This window comes from Siphateles boraxobius, unplaced genomic scaffold, assembly GCF_051911475.1.
Source record: "Siphateles boraxobius isolate OS27281-9 unplaced genomic scaffold, OSU_SipBor_1 77, whole genome shotgun sequence".
Lineage (NCBI taxonomy): Eukaryota > Metazoa > Chordata > Actinopteri > Cypriniformes > Leuciscidae > Siphateles > Siphateles boraxobius.
Genome location: NW_027509205.1, coordinates 11,539,275 through 11,562,171, shown reverse-complemented (window position 1 = coordinate 11,562,171; position 22,897 = coordinate 11,539,275). Strand labels below are relative to the sequence as shown.

The window sequence follows — 22,897 nt, the reverse complement described above, 5'->3', positions numbered from 1 at the left end:
TTCATAATACTCACTCTGCAATACGCCTAATGCTGATCTCATATACGTGGCCTTTCATGGAATTAAGCACAAAATATCTTTACACTGGCACCGGATTGGATTAAAGAGCACATTTTACAGTGTCGCATTGGCAAAGCAGTGCTAAATAAGGCCCCAGCCGCCATATTCCTGTGTTTTTGTTGTCTATCTCTACATAAGTGTTGCTATATCGGGTGATGGGATATCTGAGCTTTGTGGCACCCCAATAATCACAGCACATACACTGCTACATATCTTCATTAGTGGATTAGCTGTGGGAAATGAATCTTGCTTTGTTCCTCCTCCACCCAAGCCTCATTCCCTGTTTTTTCTTCTTCTGTCATATCTACTTAGTCTTCTCTCTTGCTTTGGACACACACACACACACACACACACACACACACACGTACACACACGTCAGCTTGCTAGGATGCTAGCTTCTGTTAAGCTCTTCTTTTGCTCCCTGAAGGTGCATCAGCCGCCCAGTGGGTGTACTGACTCGAGACAGAACAAATTAAGGTCACAGCAGGCAGTGGACAGCAGAGAGAACCTGCGCTAGACCAACCTTCCCTGTCTACCTTTAACACATCATAGAACGCAGTTGAGGGCCGCCGCTAGCTTACTTTAGGGAGTCATAATCATTTAATCAAGACCCTTCAAACCCCTCTGTCCTCCCGCTCTCCCCAGAGGCCCAAATCGCCTATTGTTCAAATAGAGAAATTATGAAAGGTGATGAGTGTCTTTGTACTTGAGTATGAAGAGAAATGGGGATGTGAAGTTCATGTGAGATGTGCTGCTTTAGCTCTGAGGGGTGTTTTTTTGATACGGACCGGAGCTGCGAGAGAGAGACCGTATTACTTGTGAATGGGGTTGGCATGAGTCATACTGCTGTCTGGTGCTTGATGGTAGAGTTCTCCCACAATGCATCTATTTCGGGCTTACTTTTCTGTCACTCTCTATGTACTTAGAAGCGTAACTTCAGAACACTTACATAAGGACCTCCATGCCGTGCAAAAACAAAACAATAAAGTCAATTCACTCTCCCAAAAGCAGAGCGGCTGAGCACTAAAATAAGAAACGCCGTGGCGGATGCAGCATATTCATGGGTCAATGACTTGACGTTCTTTTTTTGTCATTTTTGTAAATTATGAAATAATCATTACGATGTTTAGAGTCAGTACAGTATTTCTGGTGTAAGAAAAATATGCTATTTTATTCTAGATAGTCACATGACATAAGCAATTCATTTTAAACCTTTTTTGAAATTGGAATAAAAGTTTTTCGAAGTCACCATAATTACAAAGAGGACATTTCTAAAAACTTGATATTTTAAACTATACATTTTCCCTCTTTTTAAAAGATGTTTTTCTTTTTCTATATTGTGGACCTCATATGCTCTATATTCTTGGATGAATCCCAATGCCTCGCCAAACATTAACACCTTGGTGGAAATGGACGGTGTTCGGCAGACCTCCACTGAAGGACGGTATCCAATTCTGCTTGTGCGCACGCCTGTGTAATCCATAGCTGCAGGAAGGATGACCTTCACAGCAAAGAGCCTCAAAGGCTAATGTGACAGGGAGAAAGACAGACGAAGGAAAGGAAAAGTGGGTTACGAAATGTCATATTTAGACATTTGCCTTGCTGGCGATCACTCAAGGGCAAAGTCGCACCCCTTAAGAATGAAAGGTATTTCAGCACAAAAACTTGAGTCTTGTTAATTAACCCTTTTGTGGATGTTATTTAAACCTTAACCTGCTACTGTTTCATTCAGTTTCCAACTTGCCAGATTCAGGCCAGTATGATTTTGGATAAAAAAATATTAATTGATCTTTGATGGAGGAGATGAAGAGGAAGCGCTGTGTGATGCTTATTCAGCATTTGGCAGGTGCAGTGAACTCCTAGTGCTGTTTTATCAGATCTCATCAAAGATGCCAGCACGCATAGTTGTCATTTACCCATGTCACCAGCAGATTTGTTAAACACAGGGATTTTAAAAGTAAAATTTCCCCCAAAATTTTCTGTCCTATTGTAATAAATTTGGAAAGTGCAAAGTGGGTGCCGGTAAGATGCCTGTACAGACGTACTATACTCGGCCAGAGTCGTCTCGAAGTCGTATAACTTCAGAAGCAGAGCCGCACGCAAATATACAAAAAACTGCTTTTGCCACACTCACCTTCGTGCTTGGCGGACGAGGCGAGTATTAAACAGGCTTAATTTCGAATTCAGAAAGGGTACAGAAAATAAATGATGCATTCAGCGGAGCTCCTAAAGGGACATGGTTAGGTTTGCTGCAGTAGTCAGCTTACAGTTTACAGTACAGCAGATTTCAGTTATACATGAAGATAGTAAGGAGAGATGACTGACAGGGCGATGTACGCGTGATCACAAATTGGAAAGCGAAAAGTAAAAAGCGACGTGCATTCAATTTCAATACCCCACATATTGATAACGGCTCCCTGATACCCCCAAATTACATACAATTTACTTCCCCAATATGTAATTGTGAGAGAACACAAAAGCATTGAAAAATATATTTTTTTCCATCACCATGTCCCTTTAAGTGCTCAATTGAAAGTAATATCCATTTCTAGCATAATTATATATTATACACAGTTAGTTTTTTTTTTTTGGTTGGGAACTAACAAATTGAACTATGAAACTAAGGCAAAACTTTCCCATCTTTCAGTTGCACAAAATAACTATTAAGCTGTCTAAAAGTATTTATTTTGCCTTTAGTCATGTCTTATATTGCCTAGGCCAGCAAGTGAGCCAGGACTGGCATTGCTGCCCCCGGTAAAGGTGTGTGACGTGACATCCCTGGTCACATGCAACTCACAAAACCAGTGACCTCTAAAACGGCTTCTTTTTGAATGCTTTCTCCCTGCTATTGATGTGCCATCCATTCTGTTTTCATCCACTTTCTCTCTCTTTTTAATTTCTTTTACCATCTATCTTTTCTCCGTCACCCCCTCTATTTTTGTCAGAAACAATCAGTGGATTTTCCAGTTGACTGCCTTGCATTGCCGCAGTCCCAGACATGGAGGGAAGTACGAAGGGAGGGGGGAAAACAGAGACAGAGAGAGAGGGGTTGAAAATGCACACAAGACACGGGGACAAAAGAGGGTTGAGGGCTCTCATGATTTGAAATCCGTTTTGAAGAAGCATCATATCGGTCCCTTCTGGTGCCCCACAGTGAGCTGACAGCACTGCAGAGCTGCATTCCTTTACATGCAGTCGTTCTCCCGTCTGTCTCTCTCCCACTCATTCCCAGCCACCATTTCTCCCCTCCTCACCCGGCTCTTCACTTGCACTCCAGAGGAAAATGCGCATCTCACATTCTGACACCATGCACCACTGTCCAGCCGGCAAATTGGGGGGACCTCCAAGGTGCATTAAATTATATGTGCATGTCCTTGCTACCGAGAGACAGATAGCCTTAAATAGCAGCGGAGAGAGACAGACTGAGAAGGAGACAGATAAATAGAAACCAAAATCAACACAAAGGACAGATAAAAGAGAAGCAAATGGAAAAATAGGAGAGAGAAATATAGTTCATTGACAAATAAGGATGTCTGAAATGATAAGCAGAGGAAATATTTTCAAAATCTAATTTAAAGCACATGGCAAGCTGGTTGGCTTTATGCATTTTTTAAAACATTTGTACCATTTTCTACAAAACATTTTTGTTCATGACTTCAATGTCAAGTGGTGTAACCATCAAGTAAAATTTAACGTACACCATGTGGTTGTATTCAATTATTGGATTAATACTTTTATTTTGAAAGATGTGCATTAACGCTGTTGACTCTTATTCAGTACCTGCTGTCAGATGAGATGTTGTCAGGGTATATGTTATTGTGATCATTCTAATAATATTTTCATAGCTTATTACGACAATGAAGTAGTTTCCGTAATCTTAAAGGGATAGTTCATCCAAAAATTGTGTCAATTACTCACCCTCATGTTGTTCCAAACCTGTATGAGTTCCTTACTTCTGACAAAAGAAGACACAAAAGAAGATATTTTAAAGAATGTTGGTATCCAGACAGTTAATGGCACTCATTGACATCCATAGTATGTTTTTCCTACTATGGAAGTCAATGGGTGACGTCAACTGTCTGGTTACCAACATTCTTTACAATATCTTCTTTTGTGTTCAACAGAAGAAAGAAACTCATAAAGGTTTGGAACAACTTGAGGGTAGGTGATAACAAAATTGTCATTTTTGGGTGAACTATCCCTTTAACCCAAAATCACCACTTTATTTTCACTTTGTACTATTTTCTATATTTTTGATGACATACCATCTTACTAACTTTATTGTATTATGAAAAACTATTTTGGGACTGCTATTTAATAGCCACATTTAAACTGTTTATTCATAAGTGTTAGTAATATTCTTGCAAATTTTCTTGGTTCAAATTCCTAATAATTTGGCAGTTTGCATGACCATGGGTAAATGTTGGTCCCATGGCCAAAGTAGTTGAGAATCACTGATCTAGGTCATTGTATACATTGTATTTTTATTTTTTTATTACTTAATACTTTCCTGTAGAAGATAAAGAACAAATAGCTACAATTTTAAATTCATTTTTTTTAACTCTAGTGTACAGTGTCTGGCTAGGAAATTTGGTGCTAGATTGGGAGTACCAGAACCTATAAACAATGAAACTCATGTCTTCAAAATTAAAAATGTCTCAGAATCTACTGTACTGATAATAATTGATAATTTAAGGGGATCTAAGGATCTATATGTTTATAATATGATATCGATGCACAACCACAAATGTAAAACAATATTACTGTTTTATACTGTATTTTTTTGATCACATTAATGCTGCATTAATGTGATCAAAAAAATACAGTATAAAACAGTAATATTGTAAAATAATTGTATAATTGCTTTTTATTTGAATAAAAAAAAACATCTCAATGCTTGGTGAGCATAAGAGATTTCTTTCAAAAAACATAAAAAAATCTTGCCGACATCAAAATATTTAGCATTAGTGTATAGTTATCATATATAATTTTTCATATCTAATTTATATACAACAATGTTTTTTTTAAAAACATTGCCTTTTCTTCTAAAATAAGTTTTTTTTACTTAGTATATTTATTTTTACTTAGAGTATGGATACTCTTTTTTTTCTTTCTTTTTTTTTCTTTTTTCAGAAGTTCTGCTTGACTGTTGTTGAACTTTAAAGCTTTTCAAGCTTCAAGCTCCTCAAACTTTAAAGAGGCTTCATGAACACTTGTACGTTGCGCTCTGTTGGGTTCAGTGTCTGCAGTTTTGCAGATTCCTCCTCTCCTGGCTCACACCACATGTAACCTTTCTGCTGTCCGCTTAGCCTTTCTGTTCCACCGCCCACCTGAGAGTGTGTGTGCAGAAGATTCTTGCGCAGTGTTGTGTAATAGTCTAAAACACAGTCTAACAGTGCACAAAACACAGCTCTCATCCCAGAAGACTCTTCCTGGTGGAGACGATTAAAAAAAATGATACACCGCCCCCTCCATATTCACTCACACCAGCTCCAGAAAATTCCAAATCTCTTATCCCCTGCTTCCTCTGTGAGCTCCTCCAAACTGTGAGTGAGTGTGTGTCTGTAGTGCAATTACTCAGATGATATCAGCTGTCAGTCAACAACTCAAAGATGAAGCTGGGCTCTTTTACATGATAATGGGATGCCACATTCAATCAGGCCTTTGTGTGGCAGAGAGGGGCAGTTGACTCATTAAAAAATGCAGCATAATAGCAATGAAAGAAGCAGCATCAGCAAACTTACACTTTTACACCGCCGTGGAGCTCTCTGTCTCGCTTACCTTTCCTTCTGATTTTCTCCTTTTTCTGCAAAACGGGTTGCAAGGAGGAAACAAGATAGTGGAGGAGAGGAGAAGAGGACACAAAACAGTGAAAAAGAGGAGAAGGGGAAACAAAATAGCAAAACAGAGGAGAGAAGATGAGTGATAATATCAGTGGAAAAGAAGAGGGGGGTGGTAGAGAAAACAATATAGTGAAAGGAGCGGAGAAAAAATGTATTGAGGAGATGAGTGAAAACAAGACCGTAAAGGAGAGGAAGGAAAAAGAGTAGGAGAGAGGAGCCTAACAAAAAAATGACAGGATAGAAGAAAACAAAATTGTTCGAAAAAGAGAGGAGAGAAGGAGACAGCTAGAGGAAGAGGAGAGGAGGAAAAAATGAAAAAGGTGAGGAAAGGAGGAAACAAAACTGTTAAAGGAGAGGAAATGAGGAAACAAAACTAAAAAGGAGAGGAGGAAACAAAACTGTAAAAAGGAGATGAGGAAACAAAACTAAAAAGGAGAGGAGAGGATTAAATAAAACTGTAAAAAAGAGAGGAAATGAGGAAACAAAACTGTAAAAAGAAAGGAGAGGAAGAAACAAAATCTTAAAAGGAGAGCAAATGAGGGAAAATGCTATAAAAAGGAGAGGAAAGGAGAAAACAAAACTGTAAAAGGAGAGGAAAAAAGAGGAGGAAACCAAACTGTAAAAAAAGGGAAATGAGGAAACAAAACTGTAAAGAGGAGAGGAAACAAAACTAAAAAGGAGAGGAAATGAGGAAACAAAACTGTAAAGAGGAGAGGAAACTAAACTAAAAAGGAGAGGAAATGAAACAAAACTAAAAAGGAGAGGAAATTAGGAAACAAAGCTGTAAAAAAAGAGAGGAGAGGAGAAAACAAAACTGTAAAAAGGAGATGAGGAAACAAAAAGCAAGTGTGAAAAGAAGATGAGGAAGAAACAAGAACGAGGAAAGAAGGAAACAATTGTAGAGAGGAGAGGGTAAACAAAACTGTAATTGGGAACTATGTGTGGACTGTGAAAGAAGGAGAAATGAGCAACAAAACATACAGTACATACTCAAGGTTAAATGGGGATTCGACCCTCCTGCAGCTGTGGATGTATTTTCTAGATCTTGACAAGTAGCCGAAGGATGACTTATTAATAGCTGGTTCTGTTCAGTGCCAGATGAAGGTTAAATGAATGTTCTTCCTTCTGAGAATCGAACTATTCCGCAGTCAGTTACATTAGGTGACAGTATTCAGGGAGAGTGGTGTGGAAGTGAGATTCATAGAAGCAGGTCAGGATTCCCCTCTCTCTGTCTTCCTCTGTCTTTTTTTTTCTTCACATGCCGCCTTTGGGACCTTTACATTCAAAGAGAATATGTTTTCAGACTAACCCAGTTCCCTGCTTGTTTTTTTCTTTTCTCATGCTCACTTTCACCCTATCCTCTCTCCTCTCTATTTCTCATTGTCTGCTTCTCTCAGTTTTAAAGGATTAGTTTGCCAAAAGATGAAAACATTTATTGGCCTTCATGTTGTTATACAACCTGTATGACTTTATTTATTCAGCGGATCACAAAAGGAGAAATTCTGAATAATATAAAGAACCTGGTCATTCTTTTGGAGCATTCAAGCTTCAAAACTGACCCAAAAGAACCATAAAAAATATCATAAAAAGAGTCCATTTGCTGAATAATCTTCCCCGTTAGCTTTGGTTGTGAGTTGAACTCAACAACCTGATCAGTCAGATTTATGAATGAATCAGTTAGGTCATTTTGTGAAACAGATCAAACAATACATTCAAAATGCTTGAATAAACGATTTGAACGAATCAGATATCACTAGTTTTCTCATGAACTCTTGTGAGATTTTTAGCAAATAAGTTGGCCTGTTTTTTACACAAAGCTATTGTTTGTCTTTAGAGGAATGTATGACCACTTTATGGTGCTTTATGGTCTTTGAAGTTTGCAGCCCCAGTTCCCGTTTAAATTCAATATATTGAAAGGATATTCTTCATAAATGTGCTTTTTGTGTGAACCCCTAACTATACACTAAAGTTTGGAGTCAGTAAAGTTTTTGGAAAAATGTATACTGATCTAATATCATATTCTTAAAAAAATATGTATCACAGTTTCTACAAAAATATTAAGCAGCACAACTGTTTTTGGCTTTGAAAATAATGTTTCTTCAGAACCAAAGCAGCATATTAGAATGATTTCTGAAGGATCATGTAGCACTGAAGAGATTTTTCTCAGTGATGAGCATTTGCTCAGTGTGTGATTAAAGAAATAAAGGATCCCTTTGACTTGGAACAGTAAGTTTACAACCACCTAGCAGTCAGGACAGTCAGACTCCCGTGAACATACACCAATAACGTCACGTTCAAAGAGCTAAGAGCACTTAAAGAGATTGGACTGTTGGCGTTAATGGTACATGGATGGAGTGGAAGATACACTCGTTTATCATGCCACTAAAAACACAAAACCACTCCACTGACATGAACCTTCCTTTACTGTGCAAACCCTCCTCCATTATTCATGTCCTGTGACTTACCGAGACCCATTCTGCAGTTTTTCTTTTTAAAGAAACAGTGGCTTATGTGGAGGCCTCCAGGAACTACTAATAAAATGGCCAGCGGTGGATCATCTTACCCATGTTCCTCCCAGTTATCTATGCAGGAATCTCCCATCCCTCATTCTCCACTCCCCCGTAGATGAATTTGGCTGAATCCAGCCATTTGTGCTGAGTGATAGAATTTCATACCTGAGGGCAGGAGGCTTTGAGAACGCTGGTAAGATAGACAGGACGGCCATTGTTTTACCTGGGCGTGCACCGCAGACTTTTAATAGGGGAGTGGGGGTTGAGGAAGGTTATAGATGTATTGAGAGAGGATAGATGGGAAACTGCTGCAGGGGAAGTTCAAGCAGTTGAAGAAAGGGAATAAAACAAGGGAGTGGCCACGTTCCACAGCATTCGGGTCAAAGCTGCAGTGCTTTTGTAGTGGGGGATACAAGTAAGACGGCTATTCCACTTTCAGGGCACGGGGCCAGTTTAAAGAGAACCACATTATTCAGAGGGTCAGGGCAAAGATGCTTGAGACTGATTAAGGATCAAATGGTTGAACTCAGAAGTAACAGGGCAGCATGTCGGTATGCTATAGTCTTTTCTTTAATTGACAATGAGGATATGGATAAAAGGCGCATTAGATCTTTGGCTCTCTTTCTCTCATACATCCCCTTTTCACAATCACCCTGGACTTCACGCCATCTTACCATCCATTAAAGACTCCGCTTTGCCCTATGGCCAGGAACATTCTCATAGATTACAGATGGATCAGAATGGATCATCTTACCAGTCGAGCTGGCCCTCAGCCAAATAGGGGCGATTTTTAACAATAAGTAGAAAATGATAGAAACTCAAGGAAGAGTAAAGGGGGGATAAAAGGTGGAGATGTGGAGTAATGGGGTGAGAGATTAATTAATGTTAATGTAAAGTGAATCAGCGATGTCCTTATATCTTTCAGTTCAACAGCGTTTTAACATTTTGTGCCTGATGTAATAAGAGGAATGCATTGAGTGCATTGTTTGTCCCACTCTCACACACATGTATATTATGTGATCTTTTCTTATGAGTGGATCTTGTTTGGCTGGTCTCTCGGTCCTTCTGTCTGTTTGGCTGTTCGCTCTCATGTAGTAATAAGCGGGTTTCGTTTGTAAGCGCTGACCTCAATACATATATTTGTTTTTCTCTGTTAAGCTAAGCAATCATTCCTTTGATGAAAACATCTCTTAACAGACCAGATGAGTTACCCACAGTAGTACGTAATAATACGCCACAACTGCCACTATGAATGCATTTGGTGAATGAATCATCATGAGTCAGATGTATTTAGTGTGTTAGGCTAATGTTAAAATTAGAACTGTCAATTATTGTTAATTTTGAATATTTTTAAATATATTATAAATATGTTTTATATTTAAAATATTTAAATATAATTTCTTAATATTTTAAATATTATTAAATATTTAAGCTAGTAGTCTCATAAGTTTTCATTGTTCCTTTTTAGTAAAAAAACAAAAATAAGTGTTGGGTTTTGCTATGTGTAATGCTGAAAATTGTAATTTAAACTTTCAGTTGTTCATTTTATATTTTTTATTATTGTAGAATATTTTAAGACATTTTACGCAAGTAATCTCGATTTTTTTTTGTTCCATTTTTATGAAAAAAAAGTTTGCTGTCTATTTAGAGCTGTTAATTTATTGTACTAATGTTATTCTTATATTAACTATAAACTGATACATTTATACTAATTATTTTTTAATACATTACAAAAAAAAATGTCAGTTTTTCTATTGTATTTTTTTAAATAAAACGTAAATGTGCCATTTGCAAATAATTATCTAGATCTTGTTCATTTTCACTCTTTCTTCTGAGCAATCTTAGTTTAGCTTGAAGATGGTTGATGGCCAATATTCTAGCCAGCTTCAAGCGGTTCCTGTTTAGACTTGATGAGGAAGCGTGTCTTGAGTGTATAGAGCCCATCTCCCATGAGCCATCCTGCCTCTCAGTGATTCCTGCTTAATGGGAGGAACCAACCTTGGGCCCCACAGTGGAGCCAAGGCCAGATTTATCAAAGGATTAGGGTGTGAATCTGCTTCTGAGACTGGAACACGTGCACAGAGCCCTGTGCTGTGAGGGGGAGGTACAACACACGGGCCGCAGACAGGGGGAGATGAAGACAGAAAGTATACCTGTGAACTTCTTCCCTGCAACTTTAATCAGTTTCAGAGCAGAGCAAAGTTACTTTCAGCACGACTGCATCTGGCGGCTCTACAGACAGACTCAGCACTTTTCCATGAGAGACAGACGGGAAATTAAAGCCTCGCAGGCTTGATTCACCTGCTTATAAGATCAAAGCACGGTCCATTCTGGGGCTTTTCGTCTTTAGCCGTCTATGATCTCGCTGGGGTGTCATTACACACGTGTTGTCTGTCATTACTTCACCCTTATTTAGCCATTGGAAACCTTCCTGACTGAAAATAGGCTGTGTGTGTGGCTGCATCTTGTTTGTTTGTTTGTGTGAGTACTGAAGAAAATTACATGATATGAGACAGCAGTGTTAAAGAACAAAAATAGTGCTGTTAATAACATAATACATTTTAACAGTAGCTCAGATTTTTCTAAAATAGTGTAGCTTCATACAAGCTCCTTTTTCAAATAGCAGTGTAGTGTGATGTAATCTCTGTTTTGTCACATTGTTTTGCGCACACAGATTTGTCTTGATTTATGAGGCAATAATTGAACACGCTTTCCTAGAATGTCTTTCTCTTCTTCATAATATTCATACGTAGTTCTGTGAAGCTTAGTAAATTAGTTCATTTGAATAGTTCATGTAAACTATAATCTACAGTATATACAGTCTTCTTTTTTGGTGTAAATATTTATTTAAACTGTTTTGAAAGAAGTCTCTTTTGCTCACTAAGGCTGCATTTATATGATCAAAAATACAGTAAGAACAGTAATATTGTAAAAGATTGTTACATTTTAAAACAACTATTTTCTATTTTAATATATATTAAAATGTAATTCATCCCTGCAATGGCAAAGGTGAATTTTCAGCATCTTTACTCTTAGTAAAGAATTTTCATCAATCTTTATTTGGAGCTCAATCAACATTTCTTATTATTATCAATTTTAAAAACAGTGCTGCGTTATATTTTTGTGGAAAATGAATCGTTTTCAGTATTTTTTGATGAATGAAAAGTACAGCATTTATTGATCAATCTAATTCATGTACTGCTTTTAACTTTTTGACAGTGACTTTTAAATGGTAGTATACCATTATATAAATTAGTATGTTTCTATTTTTAATAGTTGCAGCTTGTCACCAGAACTGAATGAATGATCTGATGCTGATACTTTATTTAAAAAGATGCCTAAATGTATAGCTACTCTTTATTGGTAGCATGTAGTTTGTAGACCATTAGTCAAGCTACTGTACCAGTTTTTTAAACTGATCAGCTACTTAAAACTAGCGTTTGAAGCTACAAAAAAACAGGACAAGTAGTAGTTTTTGAAGAACCTTCGTTAATACTGAGATGCGGATAGTGTTTTTCCGTGATGTCCGTATATGCAAACTTCGTTTTGAGAGGTGAGGGGGGATACACTGCTTGGTTTGCACATTTGTCTGTGTCCATTTACAGAAGTGCTTGAATCAGATGCTCCCTGTTCAACACAAGCTCATTTAACACCCGCTTTGATTTAATCTAATTTAGAGTCTGTGGCTGGATTTGAACCGATATAGTGACCTCCTAAATATGTGCGCTCACTGTAACCCAATATATAATTCAGGTTAGAGTAAATCAACGTAAAATACTGAAATTATAGCACCCGTAAATATCATTTGGGCAATAATGATGGTGCAGCTCCCACAGGCGTATACTTTGTGGTGACATTTTAAATCACAGGTCTGACAGTACTCACATTCTTTATCTGTTTTCTTCTCTTTTACTGTCTCTCTTCCTCACACAAAAACAAATCATTTAGCTGCTTCACACTTTTCTCCCTTAACCTTTCCTCTGTCTCTCTTAGCGTTCAGTCAAGACAGCGCACCGTGCAGTGGAAGTGCGCTGCCGTGAATGTGTGTTTATGTATGTTTGAGTATGATGTGTGGGGATTAATGTCAGACATGCTGGGGCTCATACCAGCCTCCCGTTGTAGCGTCTTGGAGGCTTATCACAGTCAATCATCTCTTTGTTCGCCTGTAAGCACGCACACACACGTACCGCAGACATGATGGCTCATATAGCAAGGCATGATGGTCAGGATCCGAGACTTCAAAGTGCTGAGCACATGCAGTTAGTGATGAGGTTGGGAAGAAGTTTTTATCTCGCTGCTAAACTTCTACTCAACATCAGAAGCTCTTGGGGAGGGGTTGATACTGCAGGGTCTAAAGATAGAGAAGGGGAGGATAATTGATTAAGAGCTGTGAAATAAGGATAAAAGGGATTTATATCCTGTTTGATATCGGTGGAAGGGTCAGCAAGCAAGGTCACAGTAGCACCTCCTTGTGGCCAAATATAGCATGTGACGCAGCCTGGCGATTCTAGTGACAGCATGTTCTGCTTGAATCAGCTCTGCTTTTAACATAGGTCATTTCAAGGGCTGAGACAGTAGGCTGTGTTTGGAATGCCATACTGCTCATATTTCTGTGGTATGCAGGATGTACTGTATGTTGTGCACAGTATGTGAAATCTCTGTACATACATTGCCGTTCAAAGGTTTGGGGTCAGTGAGATTTTTTTATTTTTTATTAAGCAGCACAACTGTTAACACGACCCCACACTTTTGAACAATGTATGTGTATAAACCCCCAGATGATCAACTACAATTTGCATTAATATACATTTGCCATGTAAAATGTATATTATATTGAATATAAATGAATATTTTATTCCACAATGCATTGCATTTCATAACCCTACAATGCATCTTGTTTATCTTTCAACTTTGATCAATTAATTATTGATAAAATAATCTATTAGGCCTATCTATTGTTAATTTAATAATTAATCAAAAATGATAGGTTTAGTACATTCTAGTTTAAAAGTTAGAAATATGGATATTTTTCCTACAAAAACGCATCACTTCACTTCAGAAGGCCTGCATTAAACCCTCGAAGCCGTATGGATTACTTTTATGTTGGATGGATGCACTTTTTGGGCTTCAAAATCTCAGTTACTATTCACTTCCAGCTTGGAAGAGCCAGGATATTTTTTAATATAACTCCTTATTGTGTTTGGCTGAAAGAAGAAAGTTAAATACAGCTAGGATGGGTTGAGGGTGAGTAAATTATGGGATAATTTTCATTTTTAGGTGAGCTAACCCTTTAGGCAATTTTAGACACAGCAATTTTATATAAAATATTATATACAGTTTTTTGTGCTTTTTTAACAAATAGTAGGCAAAATATAGTATATACTGTACTTCACTGTATGCAATAAACAGTACACTAACATTCCATTCTGAACACAGCCAATGATCTTGTGCAGTCTTGTCTCATTCCTTTGCTTATGCTTTATACATTGGACTGTATAAATAAAACATTTAGCATTCTACACTGCATTCTGTTTCACATGCTATTTTAAGCAAATAGGCAGTATACTATATATACTATATATTCTACTCAATATACTGTAAGCAGTATGTTAATATTCCATTCCAGACATAATAATATCATCGGCTCCCCTTTATTTCTTATACTTCAGACACTGGTCTCTAAAACTGCAGTATAGTCAGTTTTTGGTAAGCTGAGCTTTATGCATACGTTTCTTCTCCATATTTGTTGACGCACTAGAGTCTAGGCTGTAGGAAGCCAGGCGAAGTGCAGAAGTGTCGAGAAGTGTGTTCATTCTAATTAAATGAGAATCTTAATGATTAGCTCTCTCCTCAGACCTCGAGCCACTTTCATGTGCTCAGTCTGAGTGAAGAAATCAAACCAGTGGGTAAGAGAGGCGGCTGGTAACCCAGACGCTCACTGGATTAAGGGCGTATAAAATGTTTCAAAACTGAACAGTTCCAGCTTTAAAATCTGACTGAATGCTTTTTAATTTGTCACAAGCTGATTCCATCCACCTATTAGTATGTGAATTTTGGGATATTGCATAAATAACGCTGGATGTAAAAGTTAAGATGTGCATGCATTCTAAAAATGCACATAAAAAACTTGTGCACTCAATTGAGGTGAATAATATTTTTATCTGATAAGAATATATGCACATAACTGGACTAACCAGCGGACCAATTTAATTGCACAGCATCTCAAATGTTGGTTTGGTCATTCTGAAATGCCTGAGCCAAAGCCTGGCATCAATTTGATGTCATCAAAAATGACCTCCCAGAACTGTCTCGCACGATTGCGTTCCCAAACACCAGGCATCCGCCTCCGAAAGCAAGATGACAGCAATTTGAAGCATCATACCACATGGCAGATGCATATTGTGTCTTTTACCTTATTGCTGTTGCCACTTCTTTAAAAGCACACTGAAATTATCTTTTGAAGTTGTAAATAAAACAAAGATTGGAGCATGTTTTGCCCATGCTATTTCAAAATTTCACGTTTAATTCAATGTGTTACCTATTTCTTCTATTTGTGAATTTTAGCAAAATTCCTACTCTAATTTTGTTTTCAGTGCAGTAAGCTGTCAGTGTTATGTTGATTTAGCTTTATAAGATTGTGTTTGTGTCTTTTGTTCTGAGGTTGGTTTTCATGGTGGATTGCTTTGGCGGTTAGATGAGGGGCAGGCTGTCTTTCCCTGCCGTTCTGAGACAGGACTGGAATAGCGAGCAGCGCTATGCTGCCGTCACAGTAATTGGACCTAAATTGGTTAAATGAATGAGCTATTTCTGCTGCCTTGGTCACAGCTGAGGACAGGGCGGACATAGGCCCAGGTCCCCGACTGGACGGGTCTGTCAGCATACAGATGAGTGGAAAGAAATAAATACAAAATTTTTTTTTCTGATCAGTTCTGATTCATTTTTGTTGGAGAACTGATTTGTTTTCCTTGTAATTTACAACTGTAGACAGTTGAAGACAAACCTTGACCTTATCACCAGACAGTCTTGTCTGGCCATCTTAGATTTCAGCAAATTAAATCTCTCCTCGGCACGAAAATTCACAGACGTCAGCAGAGCCTGACAAAACGGTCACTGGCAATGTTAACAAGATACACTGCACTTACCTAGCCTACTTTATTCTCTGCAAATGTAGTAAACAAATGTAAATGTATCACAAAACTATGTCTAAAAAGCTGTTGTGAGACATAATTATGAATTTCAAACACACTGTGCCGTTCTGTCGCGGCATGCTTTAATTAAATCGTCTGAGTTTCAAAAGCAAAAATAATGAAGACTTAGAAACAGTTTTTGTCCCATGCTGAGTACCTCCTCTAATATACTCCAACTGTTCCTTCTTACAGCTTTGATGGTTGAAGGAGATGGCACCTGTCTGCTGTAATACAAGCAATAATTACATAGAATGTTCAGTTCTGGAATATGCAGTGCAGATCTGGGCCTTTTTATAACCTGTGACTTTTTATGATGTGTACACATAATAATAAACATGTCAACTATTTCATGTTTTTTTTTTTTGAGCAATTTCTGTGCCACCAGTGGAAACTAATGGAATTGCATTTGTATAATGGACAAATTCCAAATGCTGTTTTTTTTCTGCCCTTGAAGGGGACATTGTTCATGATTTTGTTCTATTAGGAAGGTTTACATGCAATAGTCACTTTGAGGATTTTTCATGTGATGGGTGTGAAACCTGAGGTCTACTTTTAGTAGTCAGCACTGAATGGCGCTAATATAAAGCTCATCAGGATGGCCATGGTTAAAGTATACGGTTGAGAGAGACCGACAGCGAGCAGTGGATTCAGAGGGGACTAAACATCTATCTGCATCTCTCTTCTCATTAATCTGCATTTGCTCCAATCTCACTCTTTCTGGATCATCTGCACGACAGGTGCTCAACGAGGGGCTCTAGGGACCATGGCTTTCACCCCTCCCTTTGCTTGCTTACTCTTTCTCACTCACTCACTCACTCACTCACTCACTCACTCACTCACTCACTCACTCACTCACTCACTCACTCACTCACTCCAATTTGTTCAGGACCACTGCTGCTTGCCAGGGGACATCTGTGTTCATCAAAAGCCAGCCACCCTTTTATGCCTTTCTTTTATCCTTTCTCTCATTTCTAGCTGTTGCATTCAATGCATCCCTCCTTAACTTACCATTTTGAAGTATTGCAGCAGAAACGAGTAATGGAAACGTCAAATTAAAAAAAATCCTTTAATTCGCAAAAAAGTTTTTACGCTTGCTTGAAGTAGTTTTTGACTTGTGCGAAAAAGAGTTAATGTGAGTAATGGAAGATGGAAACACATTTCCCGAATAATTTCTGACGTAGAGAACATTAAACCCACATGTCTAATCGTCTTTTTCTGCTGATAGTGTTTTATTTACTGTTGGTTAGGTTACTATACCACCGTCATATGCTCAAAATACTTGATGGAAATGCACCTAATTCACATGTTTTTTTTGTTTTTCGTTGCAAACTTTTAAAAGATTTGCTTCAATTTTGGATGGAATCCAGCTAGTTAAGAGAAGAAATGAGAAATTAAGTATATGGCACTTTCTAGAAACAGGATGCAAAATAATTAGATTATAATAATTAGAGTTTAATTTAAAATATATAATAATGATAATATAATTATTGTTGTTAGCTTAATCTGGGTTAAATTTTCAACTCTTTGACCAATTTAGCATATTTATAATAATAATAATTATTATTGTCAATATGCTTTTTTTACCAAATGAAATTAAAATGATTATTACTATGTTAATGATAATGATTTTTTATTATTATTGGCTTAATTTGGGTTTGCAACCTATCTGACAAGATTGGCATGTTTAAAAAAAAAGATTATTCTATATTTTTTCAACAAACAGAGGAAATGTCTAATACAGTTGAATGTAAAATGTATAAAATAAAACATAATCCACATTATTTATTTTTTATTTTTTATTGCTTTCCATCATGCTAGAAAGGGTGCAACATGATATTGCTTCTTGGGTGTCAAAAATATAAAGAAAGCAATTTGTACTCTCTGTGTACTGTATTCTGCAATAATGTTGCCCAAGGGAGCAGCCTGAGGCCAAAAATGCTGTGGGTTCCTCTCCGCACCTGAAGAAACCAAGTCACCGATTTCCACCAATTAAACTACTGACCTCGGCGTTTGTAGGTGACCAGCCAGCTAATGAGATACAGCCCAGAGCCTTTTAAGCGTGTTTTAACATTAACATCCTTTTATTTTTCAACCATCGCAGAAATCTTCCCTCCTTTCCTTCCGTGTCTGTCAGCCTTGACCTCATCATGATTATTCCTTATCTCAAAACCATTTCATCCTTATCTCCCCCCTGCGCTCCTCATAATTACTCCAGCCCTCTGAAAATGGCAAACGCATGAGGTAAGAAATAGGATTGCCAAGCTTCAGTATTAGAGAGCGACAGGCACGCCTGAGATTCCATTTATCAGGCCCAAACAGGCTCAGAATTATTCGAGTTTGTTGAATCGCTTTCCCTCGCCTTTGATCTTCTTGTGCCCTTCTCTCTATTTATAAACCCCTCCTCCCCCACTCTTTCTACCCCACTTCTCCCATATCCACACACAGCCCTGTGGATCATTCTCTCCCAAATCCTCTTCCCAAAGATTCCTTTCACACCAGCTCCCTTATCCCTGTGCGCGTTTGTCCTTCGGTCCCTGGCTGCCCCCTTGCCGCAGGATCTTTAAATGGGGTGATTATGGACCCAGCGTGTGTTGAAGGATTCCTAGCATGTCTCTGGCTTTAAACGACAACCAAATTCCGGTCCTCCACCCCCCTGTTCCAGCCCGATCAGGTTCCCGCAGCTTGTTAGGAAAATCAGACTCGGATACAGTGGCAGAACAACATCTCTTCCAGCGCCACATGGGTTTGATGAGGCTGTTAAGTCCGCTGGTATTATCATCAAGGCACTTTGTCTGTCAGCAGAGGATCCTGTAGTGTTGCAGTGTCCAATCATCGTTCTTGTTTGAATCCAGTGGTCTTAGTTGTCATTGTGAAAGTTTAAGACGCGTTCTAGCGTCATACGTTATATGAAAAGTAAGTATGAAATCTTATTCCCCTTTCTATCCTACATAAACGCATGACACACACACACACACATACACACTCGCATGCATTTACCCTGTCAGAGTGATTTACAGTGTGAGCTGGGCCCTGAAAGTGTTCTTTAATTTAATGAGGTAATTATACACTAGGGGCAGGAAGCAGACTGGACCTGATTTATGCATGCTGGCCGTGTTGTTTTGACACACACTTTGACTCTGCTGCAAGGACAACTGTCCCCTCACACACTTTGAGTGCACTCGTGTTCTGATCTCTTCTGTGTTTCTCTCTCGGTTGTCAACAAATCTGTGTCGTCTCTCAGCTGGCATGTGAACAGACTAAATGGGTTTGGGTGTTCTCTCGCTGGATCAGTCACACATGTCCTGAATTATGTCAGCACTGTATTGCAGTGACAGGCAAACAGTGCCAGCGAGAGTGGCGGTTTACATTAGAGCTTAGTCTTCTGTCTTGTTTATGTGGCTAAAGGGGTAATTGGACGTTCAGACGAACAGATAGTTCACTTAAAAATGAAAGTTATGTTGTTGTATACTACAATTCATGAAAATGGTTTTCAAACTCCAAAGCTGACAGAAAAAATTATTTTTTTCATTGAAGCTTGCACCGCATTTATTTATTTATTTATTTATTTGATCAAAAACACAGTAAAAACAAATACTGTGAAATATTATTAAAATTAAAAATTACTTTTTCTATTTTAATATATTCTAAAAATGTAATTTATTCCTGTGATGGTATAGCTACATTTTCAGTCTTCAGTTTCATATGATCCTTCAGAAATAATTGTAATATGCTGATTTGATGCTGAAGAAACACTTATTATTATCATCAATGTTGAAAACAGTTGTGTTGCTTAATATTTTTGAGGATTATTTAATACATATATAGGCCTAATAATATTATTACTGAAATTTCAAAAGAACAGTATTTATTTTAAATCTTTTGTGACATTATAAATGTCTTTTCTGTCACTTTTGATCAATTGAATGCATCCCTGCTGAATTAATATATTTTATTATTTTATTATTTAACTTTTAAACCGTGGAATATATTGTTCATAAATTTGAAACAAAAGTGTGATTGTTTGTTCGATAATGTTGGAGGATATTAGTAAATAATGACTTACCAGTCTGCATGGCGTCAGAACACTTGGAATACAGTGCATGAGTCGTGTGGATCACTTTTTGAGATTTTATGGTGCTTTTATTGTGCTTTTATGTCCTTTTTGGAGCTTGAAAGCCCCTGGCAACTATATACTTAAAGAAAATATCTTCTTTTTGTGTCCCATGGAACAAATAACAACATCAGATGATGAGTAAATCACAGAAGTTACATTTGTAGGTGAACTATCCCTTTAAGGCACACTGCAGCACTTTTGAAGAGAACTGTTTGCAGCAAAAGGGAGTATTTAGAGTGTGAGTCATGTGACTTTTGTTGAGCACTGCATCAGGGACCAGCATTGCCCACAAGCGACCACTGGTGCTTTCTCTCTCTCACCAGCAATCTTACAACCAGTCTGCCTCCTTATTCTTGCTCTTCTCTTTCTCCCCCCGCTCTTTATATCCCTGTGTGCTGTGCAGCCAGTGAAGAGTCTTGCATGCCTAATTTGAGTTAACAATGCCAAGGCTCGTCCAGGCCTGAGGCTCCAGCAGGAGAACAGGAGGAACAGCTGTGGCCAGGCTGAGGCAGCATATCTCAGTGCTCTCTCCATTCCTCCTTCATTCTGTCTCCCCGCTCATCCTGACATGCAATGCCCACAGCTGCCTCGACTGCAGCACAGCCTAATGACGTTTTCTACGTGAGGAAACCATCTTAACGGCGCTCGGAAGAGCTGGAGAAGTCAGGAGAGAGTAGACGAGCAATCTTGAAATAGAAGCGGAGAATGGCACAAAAAAAATCATCCTAGATTAAGAAGGAGACAGGCAGCGAGAGGGAGAGAGATAGAAGGGAACAGATTTAAGACTGCAGGGAACTCGAGGCGAGGAAAATCCAGGAGCAGAAATTAAGCAGCTTAAAGTAACTGCTTGCTAAAGCTTAATTCTGACGAGAGGGTCCTCGCACGGTTTCATGCAAGAGGTTGCACGGGCTGTAAAGGATAAGAGAAGACAGGCTGACAGGGAAGAGAGACTCGTGATGTGGGTCGGGTGAGAGAGAGAGAGAGAGAGAGAGAGAGAGAGAGAGAGAGAGAGAGAGAGAGAAGAGAAGAGGGGGCTGTTTCATAAGGTTGACATCTCTCTGATGAGTTTTGTGCTGACAAATCATCAAGGAAAGTCATATATTGAGCAAAAGGAGCTTTATTCAGGCTTTGTGTTACAAATGTAACCTGATGACAGGATTTTAAGCTCATTTGGAAAGTTTAAAGTAAGAATTAGTGCTTTTTGCTTATTTAACTTCATTCTTCTTGTCTCTGCAGGAAGCATCAACCGAACTGGGGGTGTCCCTACATTTCTGCGGACCCCCACCGTCATCCAGCCTCATCTGGATATGAAGCCCTTCCTACAGTTTCAAATGGAGACGAATCCTCCACACAGCGTTGGGCTTTTCCACAACTTCAACGCGGTGAGATTATGCCTCTGAAACATCTCTATTGACAGTGTTGCATGCTGTCCGGCCCAAAAAAATAAAAAAGTTGCTGTTTGGATTTAAATAAGCATATACTTAAGAGTCTATGAATGGATCATTATTGCAGTGATTATTTTGTTTTTTACCGTGTTATATGTTTGGCAACAGTTCTTCTAACCCTAATTGATGGAGTGTGTAGCTTTTCATTTCTTAAACAACCATGTGGGAATATTCATGCATGCCCACCACATCATGGCCATATTCATGTATGTGTGTGTGTGTGTGTGTGTATATATATATATATATATATATATATATATATATATATATATTTTTTTTTTTTTAAGGAGTTCAATTAAAACAGTAACTGAAGCACTTTGCTTTTGAAAAATAAATAAAGTATCTTGGTTATTATGGTGATATTAATATAATGGCTCTCAGTTGTTTATGTCAGTTTGTCAAAAAAAAGAAAAAAGGAATGAGTTCTTTCAGTTTTAACTGATTTGTTGAATAGTGAAAAAATACACATGAAAGACCTAGAATTAACAAATCGAATGAACTTACATAGCCTACAGTACATCATTCTGTTATTTTTGGTAAATTCTGTAACTCTTGAGTTGCACTAACAAATGCACTAAATTTTTTTAAAGAAATCAATACTTTTATTCAGTAAGGACACATTAAATTAATCAAAAGTGGCAGTAAATACGTTTATAATATTACAAATGATTTCTATTCCAAAAAAATATTTCTATTCAATAAAGAAAAAGAAAAAATATATATATATACTGTATATCACGGTTTTTGAAAAATGTTAAGCAGTACCAATGTTTCACTAACATTGATGATAATAATGAGCATGCTTTTAATATTGCTCCTGCAAAAATCAGTATCTCTTTTTTATTTATTCATTTAGTTCTGAGGATTTTAAATCAATTTTTTTTGTTATATATACTACTGTTCAGAAGTTTTTGGATTGGCAATGTTTTTGAAAGAAGTCTCTTCTGCTTACCAAGGCTACATTTATTTGATTAAAAAAAACTGAAAAAACAAAATATTGTAAAATATTATAATTTAAAATAACCATTTTCTATTTTAATATATTTTAAAATGTTATTTATTTCTGTAATGGCACACTTTACTCCAGTCTTCAGTGTCAAATGTTCCTTTAGAAATCTTTTTTTTTGCTGCTCAAGAAATATTTATTTTCATGTCATTCCAAACCAGTGTTATGATTATTATTTTCATCTGTGGAAAACAAACGGGAAACAGTGAAGATGATGATTTTAACTTTCAAGATCTTCAAATTACATAAAAGTATTAAAGATTTCGGTTGCACTTTATTTTACAGTACGTGTACCGTGTACTTTCCTAAGAAAGAACAGGGTAATATAAGGTAACTACATGGGTTAAGGTTAGGTTTATCTGGTGTATTAATGTTACAATGCATTAATGCATTTGCATCTGATTACATAAAGATAACCTTAAATATTAAACCACTCAGTCTATTTATGATAACTGGCTTGTTTGTCTATTTGAATTTTCCTGACTGCCTTCCGTTAGACAGTGTAATGCTGTATGAGATCTCTCGTGTCACTGTGACTTATAGCTAATCATTTTGATTAGCATGCAGCAGCTCATTTCACTCTCTCAGCACTTTTGCTCAGAGTCTGTTCCGCACATTTCCCAGATTGCGCTCTGTTATGTAAATGAGGATGCTGGTCAGCGAATTGAACAGGAAAGGTTGTGGGATCCAGCCATCCTCGAGGTGTCCGTCATATGTATTCTCTCTCTTAAA

The 22,897-nt window shown here is 37.7% G+C and overlaps 1 protein-coding gene across 3 annotated transcripts in view; it reads left to right on the top strand.

Annotated features, from left to right (window-relative positions):
• znf385a (zinc finger protein 385A) overlaps positions 1 to 22,897 on the top strand; it is an 81,628-nt gene that overhangs the window by 30,876 nt on the left and 27,855 nt on the right. For 2 of the 3 annotated variants that reach the window (XM_077218919.1, XM_077218922.1), the window contains exon 2: positions 20,951 to 21,096. In XM_077218919.1, coding sequence (XP_077075034.1) covers positions 20,951 to 21,096 — 146 coding nt within the window. Of the gene's footprint in view, positions 1 to 20,760; positions 20,808 to 20,950; positions 21,097 to 22,897 lie in introns of those variants that run through there. The other variant, XM_077218921.1, reaches the window with a different exon arrangement.